The sequence below is a fragment of the Denticeps clupeoides genome, chromosome 20 (assembly GCF_900700375.1).
Source record: "Denticeps clupeoides chromosome 20, fDenClu1.1, whole genome shotgun sequence".
Classification (NCBI taxonomy): Eukaryota; Metazoa; Chordata; class Actinopteri; order Clupeiformes; family Denticipitidae; genus Denticeps; species Denticeps clupeoides.
The window spans coordinates 1377292-1390598 of record NC_041726.1 but is presented as its reverse complement, the minus strand read 5'-3'; the positions used below and the strand labels follow the sequence as shown (position 1 = coordinate 1390598).

At 50.0% G+C, this 13307-nt stretch overlaps 1 protein-coding gene across 1 annotated transcript; it reads right to left on the bottom strand.

The window, feature by feature from the left end:
- Positions 1-10295: 10295 nt before the first annotated feature.
- On the bottom strand, positions 10296-12400 carry sox4a (SRY-box transcription factor 4a). The gene has a single exon (XM_028964356.1). The coding sequence runs from the start codon at positions 12361-12363 to the stop codon at positions 11179-11181; it is 1185 nt and encodes a 394-aa protein (XP_028820189.1). The 5' UTR covers positions 12364-12400; the 3' UTR covers positions 10296-11178.
- Positions 12401-13307: the final 907 nt, after the last annotated feature.

Here is a 13307-nt window from a genome sequence, read left to right as displayed (position 1 = left end):
ATTAAACAGCATCACCATGCGGTTTCAGAGAGCTCTCCGGGCCCCAGGCGAGTCCAGTACTCATGTCTGCATATTACAGCTGGTCTGACATCACATGGTCACATGCATACATGCAAGAAGGTGCATGCAATAAACAGAATAAATATCAAGTTCATGGTTGAGGAGATTTACTCACTCGCTCATATTTTCATCAATGCTTTAGTCCATCAATGCTTTTAGGTCACAGATATCAGGCTGGAGGTCACAAGGTCATGCTAGAGCCCCCCAAACACACACAGACACACAGACACACACACACACACACACACACACTCTCACCCTTTGGACAGCGAGAGGAACCCGGACTGTGAATGTTTTGCAGATCGTGCAGGAGTTTGTCCCAGAATTAGTAGGGTTACTGAAGACAGATTATAACATGCAGAGTCAAAATGCAATTTTTACATTTCAGACCTTTTTATTTTTAGAATTATGTTGTGTGCTGAACAGCGAAGAACGTAACCATTTAACCCAAAAATAAACAGAGGGATACTGAACATTTTATCAGTAAACGTGTAACGTGCGTGTTGTGAATAAGAATCACTATTCGGTCTCGGTTTCACCACTCAGTTCTCAAGGTGAAGGAGTATCGTTCCATTAGGTGAAAAGGTGAACGCGATCGTCATTGTGATACACATCGCAGCACACGCTGCACACAGCGGAATGTGGCCTCTGCTTTTAACCCGTCGCCTTAGTGAGACGTGGGCAGCCGTGACAGGCGCCCGGGGAGCATTAGGACAATGAACCAACACCAGAGACAACATGTGATGAACGTGACGGATGGAGTCACCTCCACTAGTCCTTCATAGGCCAAGGTTTCTAGTCCTTAATTTGAGTTTATTATTTCGGAGCGTAATTTCACATCAGACGATTTCAAAGCCTCCACGCACATTTCAAGCTTATTAATGCACTCATTAAGTTAATATTTTCTCACTTTAACTCGCGGCCAAGTTTACCAAACACTGAACTCCAGCAACCTGACACCGGGTTAACGAACAAAGAAGCCCGGAAAAGCAATTAAAACGCTGTGGTCACATCTCTGACCAGCACGACTCCACGGGTCATCTGAGAAGTCGTTTTAAAGTGCCATTAGGAGTCAAACCATTAGGCAAATAGTGCAACAAGCACATTCATGCATTCAGCACCGTCCGTAGGTCTGGAGCCTTCAGAGAAGTTTTGCAACTAATTAGAGTCTGCTGGTGAGTATGGTGGATTAACTATCCCTAATGAATTAGTGCCTCGTGGCTTTCGCACACGAGGTTCAGCGGCCATGGTGCGTTGCATACACACTTGTTGAGCTTTCCGCAGAAAAAAATGACAAGCCGTGTCGGAAACCGCTGTCGATGGTTCCCTAGGTAATAACACGAATTCATCAACGGTGAATTCAGTCAGAGCTTTAAAAAAAATAAAATAAAATAAAAATAGCACTGCATTTTTAATTGAATAAAAAGTTGATTAAATGTGTAAAAGCGTTGAAACTTTTTGGTGGTCACCCTTGGAAAGACGAGTCACTGCAGATCAATAAAAAGCGATTTTATCCTAATAGAACTTGCTGTTTTCCAGGATGATGAAGATGTCCCTGATCCACCGGAATTCTTGAAAAAAAAAACCAAATAATCCATCGTCACATGTTGTTTTGCAGTGGACATGATACCAAAATGACTGTTACAGAGTTGACCTTTGCCTCATGGTTGCCAGATTGGGTCGATTTGCGTTTCAAATTACAGCAAAGACTCTCATAATGTCAAGTAGATGCACTTGTTAAATATTTACATTTACATTTACAGCGTTTACCAGACACCCTTATCCAGAGCGACTTACAATCAGTAGTTACGGGGACAGTCCCCCCCTGGAGACACTCAGGGTTAAGTGTCTTGCTCAGGGACACGATGGTAGTAAGTGGGATTTGAATCTGGGTCTTCTGGTTCATAGTCGAGTGTTTTACCCACTAGGCTGCTACCACCTACTACTAAATATCTATCAGATATATTTGTCTACCAAGTTGTTTGGTGTGATTCTTTTGGCCACGACTCCAAATATATATACCTGGCAACACTGCATGCACTACACTGCGCATGTGATGTATTCACGGAAGGAGGATTGAATCGGCCAGAATAAGGACATTTAAAGGCTTTGCCTCCTGAGTTCAGCGCCCAGAAAAGCCAGTGAGAAGGACCACCGAAGGCTGATCTGCCATGCTGAGATCCTGGTGAATTTGTCACATTTCCTGCAGTGGACCGGCACATTTGTTGTCCGTCAACTTGTCCAGGCCAAAGCGCGATTTCACCAGCAGGCCCGTGCGGGTAACCAGTTCTGGCCAGCAATTACCAGGAACGTCGGCCTCGTCTGCCCAACCGGCAGAAATATCAAGCGCCCAAACAAATCCCCCGCCTACAAAAGCAGTTTGGGCCAACCTTCCACTAATTCCCACTTGGGAAGCCGCCGGGTGGAAACCCCATGAGCTGAACGAGGGACCCTGGCGGCCTCGCCGTGTCACGACCCGGGAACCTGCGGTGGCACGGTGATATTTCGCTGTAATGTCTTGCCCCGCTTGAACCTCACTCCGCCGGCGGAATAATGTACATCTGACGTCCACACGCCGGGCCGGGCCGGGCCGGGCGAACGGTGTCCTCGCAGGTCGCGGGAGAATGTTCCACCACGCCGCGCTTTTAATCTCCGGCCGCCACCGTTGTGCTCAGACGTCTCGTCGGGTTGCTTCACGTCTTCCAGGGGCCTTCAGGGACTTCCACCGCCCGCCTCTGGTCAAACACCTCTTTAACCTCAACGCTGAACGGCAGATGCCGTTTCCGGCTACTTTCCTGTGTTTTTCCGCCTTCTTTCACCGCATGTGGTAGACATTTACATTGACGGCTACCGTGTTTTAGGCTAACGTCCTTAAAAAAGGGGATGGGTGGATGAATCAAGTTCCAAGTTCGATAGATGTCCTGCAGAAATGGGATTTTCGTATCAGATGTCTGGGTTTGACACACATTTTTTGCTAATTAGTTACGTGCTAAGTGAACTACAGTTAAGATAATTCAGCCATTGACTTTCGTACCGCCACCTATGGGAGGAGTCTGGTTGGGGCGTTTAGTTCTCATTGCTCGGGCGTCCTCTGGTCCCGCAGGTGCCGTTTTCCTTTCACCCCGAGCCATGTGGAACGGTTTAATCCCGCCCCGTCACAGGACGTTCGTCTTCGGCCCCACACGCGGGGCGCGACCAGCGGCGATGGCTTCTGCAGATGCCGCCCCCCCTCCCCTCACGTGCAGCTCCGAGGAACCGGGAGACGGAAAATTCGCTTGGCGTTTACAAGCTTTAAAAGTCAGAACATCTGTGAACTCAACTGACTCCTTTAGACGGGGCGGGGGCGGAGCCTCAGGGGCCTCGGCGATGCGGCGGCTGTTGGGCAAACACAGGTGGCCCCGGGCTCCACGCCGGACCCCGAGAAATGAGAAAAGGGGGAGACGAGAACAAACCCACTTTTGTAGGAAAGAATGAGCGTGTAGGTGAGGCGGACGGAGTCGGGGAGTTTATGTTATGGGTGGAGTCGGCGAGCTCGAATGTCCCGGAGCGGCCGCGCCGAGCCGGTGGAGGGATTAGGTTAGTGCGGCGGAGATGAGGTTAGGCGGACAGAAACAGGAACATCTGTATTACATTTGCACTCGGCCGCTTCCACGTCGCCCTAAAAAAAAGGAGACCCCCCCGCCCCAATCTGCAGAGGAGAGGCCGAGGCTGGCCCGCTTCCCCCGAACGACCCCTCGCCAGCGGCGGCGGGGCTCGGCAGGTCCGGCACTGATATATTACTGCGGCTGGTGTTTCGATACGTGGGGAGTTCACTTTACAAAACTTCTCTACAACATCAGAGGAATTCGCCCTCATCTAACACAGGCCACCCAGATCCTGGTTCCGTCCTTAGTAATCTCACGACTGGACTACTGTACCTCCCTTCTACCTGGTCTACCACTATGTCCCATCCGACCTCTACAACTCATACAAAATGATCTTCAACCTTCCCAAGTTCTCCACACCGCCCCTCTACTACGTTCCCTCCACTGGCTCCCAGTAGCTGCACGCATCAGGTTCAAAATACTGATGCTGGCCTACAAAGCCAAACATGGAGTAGCACCATCCTATCTCACAGCCCTTATTACACCCCGCACTGCACCTCGTATACTCCGAGCCTCCAGTACTGCTCGCCTGGTCCCTCCATCTCTGAAGGTAAAAGGAAGACGCTCATCTAGACTCTTCCCCTCGAGGTCAGGACAGCTCAGTCACTGAGCACCTTCACACGGCAGCTCAAGACCTTCCTCTTTAGAGAATATTTAGATGAACTTGTAACCTTCTTATTGTCTGACTTCTGTATAGAAACTAGAACAGAGTGAATAAAAAGATTGTATTCATAGTTGGGGGGGTCCTAGTGAACCAGAACTGACCACTTTATCCATGGTGACATGGGAGTATGTTGAAAGTCGCTCTGGATAAGGGCGTCTGTCGAATGCCTTTAATGTTAAATGTTTTTTACTTTCCCTGCGCTAGTTGGAAAGGGGCAGGAAAGAGGGGCTTTTATGCGACGGTGCGGATCTGAGTGTGGCGGGGGACCCTCTGAAGGTGGAGCTTGCTGCTCTCTTCAGGGTGCCGCTGCACCGCAGCTTCTGCGGCATCAGCACTTTTTCACGCGTTGCAGCGAAACAGAATAACTCTGCCATCCCCACAGAAGGGCAAGGGCACTGCGGAGAGGAGAAGCAGGGAGAAGAGAGTCTCGGAGCTTTTTCCGGTTCTCCACGTCTCCACGTCCAGCTGCAAGGCTGATCGGACACTGCGGGTTGCTCATGAGCAACTCCGGGAGCCCTGCAGGAACCTCAGCAGGACACCAGGCGTCTGGAACACGTTCTACAGACGGATCAGGTGCCATGAGATGTCGAAGTAAAAAAAAATTAAATCTCTGGTTAAACACAGAGGACACATTTCACCGTGTGCACTGGGTGCTGTGCTGTGTAACTAATCAGTTAAAAATGATCATTCGAATCAACAAGATGGATTATGTGCATACGTAAAGCATGACACAACGAAACGCCCAGTCGCTCCAATAACTCCATCGAGATCAGCTTCCAGTCCAGGACTGTCCCCCGACTCGCCCAGATTGCATTGTTGAATTGCCAAAGAAAAAAAATGTGGATGTTAAAGATGGTCTGTTCCATCATGGACAGTGCATCATCCATAAGGTCTAGTGCCCCGGCTGGCTGGTTGCCGTACAATTTTTGTAACTCAATTAGTTTTTGCAAAAATTTGGTATTCTACTGTCATAAGATGGTATGGCTATTTTTGTATGGTAAAAATACAAAACCACCCTATATGCCAACCCAGCTTTAACAAAGATTAAATTAAATTAAAACACTTGCCACAGAACATCACATTTTCATTCATCGTGTTTTCTTCATCTTCATGACCATTTACGTTGGTAGATTCTCACTGAAGGCATCAACACTATGAATGAACACATGTGGAGTTCTGTACTTAACAATAAAAGGTGAAATAAGTGAAAACATGTTTTATATTCTAGTTTCTTTGCTCTGATTACTGCTTTGAACACTCTTCGCATTCTCTCGATGAGCTTCAAGAGGTCGTCACCTGAAATGCTTCTCCAACAGTCTTGAAGGAGTTCCCAGAGGTGTTTAGCACTTGTTGGTCCAGCTCACCCCAAACCATCTGGATTGGGTTCAGGTCCGGTGACTATGGAGGCCAGGTCTCCACTTTTTGTTAAGTACATAACTCCTCATGTGTTCATTCATAGTTTTGATGCCTTCAGTGAGAATCTTCCAACGTAAATGGTCATGAAAGTAAAGAAAAAACATTGAATGAGAAGGTCTATACTTCCACGATGACAAGTCCCACTCTGTCCCCACTTTTTTTTCCCCACTGACGTGTAGTGACTACAGAAGGGGAGATGAAGAGAGTGGGTCCCTCGTTGGTCCAGGGGATAAAGAGTCTCGGTTATAACCAGGGCAGCATGAAAAGGCCGGGTGCTCTGTGACATGCGCGCCTTTCACACGCTATGATTTATGGGTATTCATTACTCCGCAGCCGGTGACATCATCTCGCCACGCGGTGACTAATTAGCTCTGCCGTCTTCTGACGCCTGCCGTGTCTGCTGGATTTTTTACTATTTTGTGTTTCTTGTTTTTTCGCCAGCGTTGGAGGCGCGGCGTGTCAAAACAAGACGTCCCGGCGTCCCGCAGCTACCTCTCCGAGGTGGGGTCCCAGCGGCCCGCCTCGTAATTAGCTTATTCGCTGAACAAATAGAAGACACAACTGGGCGAGGGGAAGAACCAGGCCCACCTCGACGACGCTGGGACACTGGCGGCGCGTCTCCAGGGGGACCGTCCCTGTCACCACTGATCGTACGTTGCTCTGAACACGGGCCATAAACCGTGAATATACACTCGGCCGAAGCCCTCGCCAGATAAAAGGCCGACCCTAGTGGGGTAACCCAGGTTCAAACCCCACTTACTACCATCGTGTCCCTGAGCAGGACACTTAACCCTGAGTGTCTCCAGGGGGGGGGCTGTCCCTGTAACTACTGACTGTAAGTCACTCTGGATAAGGGCGTCTGGTAAATAATGTTAAAGCTGACGTGACGCTACAACTCCCTTGGTCCCGGGCTCACTGAAGACTTATATCATAAAACTATAACGAACTGTTAAAGCTTTCGGAACCTTGTCCTGGCAATAAGAAAATAATTTTAGTATTTTTTTTTTATATTCCAGTTATCGTATTATAATGCCCCCCCACCACCAAGTCATTTCAATCCACCCCCCCCCCCCCCCCCCCCCCCCCAGTTTCCAGTCGGGGTGGGAATAATTATCCTCGTTGGCTTCCAGTGACGTCACTGGGCCGCGTTGCGCACGGAGAGTTCGGGGAGACGCGCGGACACCCCTCCAACTGCGTCCCCCTCCAGAAGCCCGGAGAAGGTTGGTCTGGAAATAAACATTATTTACGCATCTTTATTCATGGCGTCTGCCAAATGCCTTAAATGTGAACGTTCTTCGCTTCTTTTACTTCGGTTTGTAACGACGGCTTCCTACCTCAGTTCCTAAACCTCGCGTTTCATCCATATGTGTGATTGATGAAGTTGTTTTTTTGAAGTTTTTATTATTGCAAAATCCAGTTAAAAGGCGCCGGTGGAAGTTCTCTCCGAACCTGTTGCTCTTCGGGGTTTCATGTTATTACTGTAACACGTCGTCCGCGGGAATTAAATCGGTGAAATGAATAAAGATGGATAGATGTGGACGGGTAATTCCAAAGGTGGAGAGAAGTCTCTGTCCTCGGGAAGCTCCGGGCTGAAGAACAAAGGAACGTCCATCTCTCTCTCTCTGGTTCCACCTGTTGGAGCGGCCGGGGTCCGGGGTGCGGGGTCCGGGGTCCGGGGTGCGGGGTCCGAGTCCTGCTCCTCCGGCGGAGGTGAGGAGTCTTGTGCGGGACGGGAAAGTTGCGGTGGAGCTGCACGTGCGGAGAGAGCCCCGCCTCTTTAGTCGTTACGCGTAGAGCCCCGCCCCCTCGGAGTATCCCGGGAGTACGGAGGGAGCAGGCAGAGCAAAGGTGGACGAATAAATGGCATTTTATTCGTTTATGGGACTCATTAGACCTGGTCATGGATAAGAGATAGAGTGACCCAGTGGCTCCTGCAGCCAGAGGTCAAGAGGTCATGGAAGCCAGGTCATCTTTCACAGTGTGAACACGCCTGGCACCCTCCTTTTACATTTACATTTACATCCAGAGCGACTTACAATCAGTAGTTACAGGGACAGTCTCCCTGGAGCAACTTAGGGTTAAGTGTCTTGCTCAGGGTGTAGTAAGGGTAGTAAGGGGGATTCGAACCCGGGTCTTCTGGTTCATAGGCGAGTGTGTTACCCACTAGGCTACTACCACCCTGGTTACTACCACCCTAGGCTACTACCAGCAAGTCAACCACGTCATTATACATGGAGAGATAGATAGATGGTGGCCTAGCGGTTAAGGAAGCGCCCCTGTAATCAGAAGGTTGCCGGTTTGAATCCCGATCCGCCAAGGTGCCACTGAGGTGCCACTGAGCAAAGCACCGTCCCCACACACTGTCCCCCGGGTGCCTGTCATGGCCGCCCACTGCTCACTCAGGGTGATGGTTAAATACAGAGGACACATTTCGCTGTGTGCTGCGCTGCTGTGTATCACAATGACAATCACTTCACTTTATCACTTTAAAATGTTGAACAAAAGTTGAACACAAAAGCCAAACACAACAGTCTTGCAGTCAAGATTCGTAACTTTCTGTCTTTATTTATTGCCTGTAAACGAAGGAATATTTTGCGCAGCACCGCCTGCGGCCCTCTCCGTTCTGCGGAATATGAAACGTTAATGTAACGCTTCATGCTATTAAAAGCAGGCGGCCATTTGTAAAATCAGAAGACATGGACGCACGGCCAAAAGAAATAACACATTTTCTGAACCGCTGGAGTAGCTCATCATAGATCAATTAACAGATAAGGTGGGGTTGCCTGAGTCGCATTGTGCCTGCGCCGGGTGTACGTGGGGTACGGCGGGGGCGCACCGGGGTGCAGTGGGCCCGTGATATTGGAAAAACCATATCAATAAGTGGCAAAAAAAAAAAAAAAAAAAAAAAACACGATCCCGTGGCTGAGTGATAAAAATTCCTATCTGAGCCGCGCAGGAGCCAGAAAGCGGTGGTGGGATGTAGATAGATCCACCCTAAATACCTCCAGATCCCCCACCCCATCTGCCCCACGCAAACCGACACACCGAGAGGGAATTAATTGGGCTCCAGCAGTCGTACCCGTTGCAATCCACTCAAAGGCGCCTACCCTGTTACACACACACACACACCTCCCGACAGAGACGCCTCATCCGTCTGACACCCCTCCCCCACAGAGGCGCTGTCTAGACCCTACTCCCCCGCTCTGGTGCTAAACCGGAGAGCGTCGGGCTAGCGGTCTGAGTGTGAGGAAGACTGGGGTACGAGATGAAGAGCCTCACCTAACGCCACCGCCGTCTTACACTGAACCCACCAGGGCTGGGGTGGGCGTGGCCGCTCTGACGTCGTCCCCAGGCCTCAGCGTTGGACAGCTGCCCAAATGTCATGGCTGAGGGTCCCAGAGCGCCCAACCCCTCCCACCTCTACCGCAGGCCCCGCCCACCACCATCACCTCCTACATTCGGGAGTCTCTTGTCCTCGGCTAGACCGAGACTAATTGGCACGTGCGGGAGGCCAGTTCATAAATAGAAGCTTGTTTGTGACATGAATACATTACGTAGGATTTATTAGGTCGAACCCTGCACGGTGACGTATGGGAACATTACTTCCTCGGTAAAAATGGAAGAAGTCCGGCATTAAACACGCTCAAGTTGGAATAAAAGACTCATTAGACGTAGGCTTCAGTTCCAGCTGATTTTTATTTCCTTCTTGTTTCTTGGAAAAGAAATTATAATAATAACAGAGGTTCTGTACAGAGGTCTGACAGGCAGTGACTTGACACAATTGGCTGGCATGTTGAGTTCTACACTCAAGTTATTGAGATATGGCATGAATAGACAAAACAATATTGTACACGTCGTATTGCACAAAATGAAACGATATTAAAAAAATGCATATATACCTTTTTTCCTTAAAAAAAAAAATAAGAATAAAAAATCATGAACAACCACCTTAAAACAGGGACATATAAAGATAAATGTTCTAGTGCCTGTCATGGTGTCAACATAAACACGCAATCTTTGCTTAATATACAATGTACATCAATATCTTCACTTCAGTCTTTTTTTTTCTATTTTAATCATTATTTTTTAAAAGATCTTTTTTGTTTAAAACACAACAGCTCTACATAAACCTGAATAAGAAGTACAAATGCTATTCGCCATGCCATAGTATACTAAAACGATCAGCTACATTTAGCCAACAGGTAGAAAAAGATTAAATATCCTTATTACAATTGAGTGAAGCTGTAACTACTCGTCCGGGAAACTCAATAGGCATTTAGAACGAGTTCATAATTCCATCCAGTGGTTAAAACAAAAAAAAAAACGCTTCTGTTTTCACTATAAAAAAAGCACATTTTTTTATTATTATTTTATTAAAAATGTACAGTATCTCCTGTGAGGACGCAAAAAAAAAAAAAAAAACTTTAATCCCTGTACATGCTCGGTCAGGATGCTGGGAAATGGAGGCGCTGTGTCTTTAAGACGCCCGGAGGTTCCACACTGTAAACATGTTTTTTTTTTTTTTTTTTTTGGGGGGAGGGGGGGACCCCCCCGCGCTGGGGAAAAAGAAAAACATATTTTTTCTTATTTTCATATTTCACTGATAGATTTTGTACAAAAATACACGTAGAAAATAAACGAGACGTTTAGAAGAAATAATATAAAAAAAAAAAATCATTTTTGACGTGTGAAGAAGTCAACGTTTAAACAAAATAACAGAAGCGATGCAGTTTCTAGCCCTTCCACGAAGGAGCCCTACGAGAAAGACGACGTTTAAAAAAAACCCCACGCCGTCTTATAAATACAGCAAATATATATATTCATATGTATGTATAAAAAGTCAGGAGAGAACACGTGGATGGAGCGGAACCGGACGAAAGAAAGAAAGAAGGTCTTGGTCCTGAATTGTAGTGCGTTTTCGATCCTGAAGTTGAGATTGAAGTTAAAAAGCTGGTGATTCGTGTTTCAGTGTTTTTTATTTTTTCCTTTTTTTGCGTCAAAAAAAAAAAAAAAAAAAAAAAAAAAAACATTTGCGCCTCGCGCCGATTTTTTAAATCAACACTTAAGTTCGAAACCTGGTAAGACAGTCAAGTTTTTTTTTTTTTAATCAATACGTAAACCTCAAAACGAGAGCATGCGTGTCTGTCCACGTGGTTTAATAAAGATCCGCCACAAAAAAAAGCGCCGATTCGCCACGGCGAATCCGAGTCGAATCTTCGGTCGAGTCCCCGTTTCAATAAATGTCACCGCGAGTCGCTGTTCGGAACCGAATCTCTCGCTCTCTCCGAACAGATCGCGGCCGCCGCGCCGTCTCCGTCCTGCGCCCCTGTCGCCGGGGGGCGGGCGGCCCGCGGTCCCGGGACGCTCTTCGGCCCAACTTCCCTTCAGGGGCGCTCAGTAGGTGAACACCAGGTTGGAGATGGTGGACTCCAGCCAGTCCCCCGAGATCATCTCGCTCACCTCGGGGGTGCAGTAGTCGGGGAAGTCGAAGTGCGAGCCGGAGCCCGACTCGAAGTGAAAGTCCAGGTCCCGGTCCAGGGCCGAGGAGCCGATGCTGCCCAGGGACATGCTGTCGAAGCCGGGACTCGGGTTCAGGTCCAGCAGGTCGTCCTCGAACTCCTCGTCGGACGAGGAGGATGAGGAGGAGGACGATTGCGAGGAGGAAGAGTGGCTGGGGGACTTGGCGTCCTCGTACAGGCTGAGGGGGTCGCTGGACTCGGCCGAGCTGCTCAGGGTGGGACTGGCCGGCACGTCCGCCTTGTCCGGGACCTGCTTGGCCTTGGACTTGTACAGGGAGAAGTGGTCCGTGGGGACGGAGCGGGAGCCCGGCTCGGTGGGCTTGGCTCCCGCCGCTCCCGGCTTGTGCGTCCGGCCGCCCTGGGGCTTGGAGCCGCCGGCCTTCCTGGACGCGGCCTTGGCGCCCCGGTCCGCCGCCTTGGCGCCGGAGGACTTGACCTTCTTCCGCGGCCGGTACTTGTAGTCCGGGTAGTCGGCCATGTGCTTGAGCCGCAGCCGCTCGGCCTCCCGGATGAAGGGGATCTTGTCGGCGTCCTTCAGCAGCTTCCAGCGCTTGCCCAGGCGCTTGGAGATCTCCGCGTTGTGCATGTCGGGCGCCTGCTCCATGATCTTGCGCCGCTCGATCTGCGACCAGACCATGAAGGCGTTCATCGGCCGCTTGATGTGGCCGCTGGGGGTCTTGCACCAGGTCACGTCCATCTTGTCCGCGTCCAGGTCCGCCTCCCTGGGGTCCGCGGAGTCGGCGCCGCCGGTCTGCTGCACCATGGCGCCGCCCGAGAACCTCGTCTTTTTAAATAATAAAAAAAAAAAAGTGAAAGTCTTGAGACACCGAGAGAGACAGAAGCAGCGCGATACAGTGGCCCTCAGCCGGCTCCCCCCTGCGCGGACGGCCGCGGGACGTCGTCTGGCCCTCTCATAGTCCGCGGCGCTCCTGAAAGCGCGGCGCCGCGCCTCGCCGCCATTTATCCTCCCGCCGGCGCCGCCGGCCGACGCGCGGCGGCCAATCAGGCGCCTGTCTCCGGCCCGCTCGGGGGGGAGGCCACGCCCCCCGCCGCCGCCCATTGGCCGCCGAGGCGCAGGCAGCGCGCGGCGTTCTGGCTGACCTCATTCCCGTCTGCGCGGTTAGAAGTTACTGTCAAAGATGCGCGGAGTCCGCGCCGGGAGAGGTGAATATGGATCATGACGTCATTTTCTCAAGAAGAATAGACAAAAGTCAGTCATGATTTTATTCACCAAATATAAGTGAAAAGGAATATATATAAACACATGGAAATAAAAGACAAAAAAAAAAAAAAAACTTTTTTTTTATTATTTCTGTATTTTATATATACTTATATATAATTAATATTTCTGTTTTATATATATATATAAAATTATTATTTATGTGTGTTTATATATATATATGTAGCAACAATAATGCAAGCGGCGTGTAACTGATCAATGGCTGGCAGTTTTGAAGACGAGTCACACGGTACAGTAGGCTGCCGGGGCGCCGCGACTCCGCAGCCCGCCACCAGGTGGCGATGAGCCGCCAAAAAGGACGGTGAGGGTGGGGAGGGGCGCCGATTGAGTTGTTTTTCTTAATGCACGTGCCCGAGCGAGAGTGTCCAATAAGGCACCGGCGCAGCAAGGCCGAGCGGGCCGTCCGGAGCAGTGCCCCGGGCGTCGCTGCGTTCGCCGAGAGACAGGGTGCCGCGCCCGTCGTGGCTGAGCGAGCAGGGTGTCGCCGAGGACATCGACTATCATTATGCCAGAGGAATGTCAATGGGTTCGCAGACGAGAGAGGAGTGCCGGTGACGCTGCTGCGCTGGGGCTTTCTACCCCCGCCACCTCCCCTCACACACACACACACACACACACACGTAGGCTACATATGTGTGGCGAGTCAGAGGGTCTTCGGTTTCATTAGTGGCAGTGGTGCCTAGCGGTTAAGGAAGCGGCCCCGTAATCAGAAGGTTGCCGGTTCGAATCCCGACTGAGCAAAGCACCGTCCCCACACACTGCTC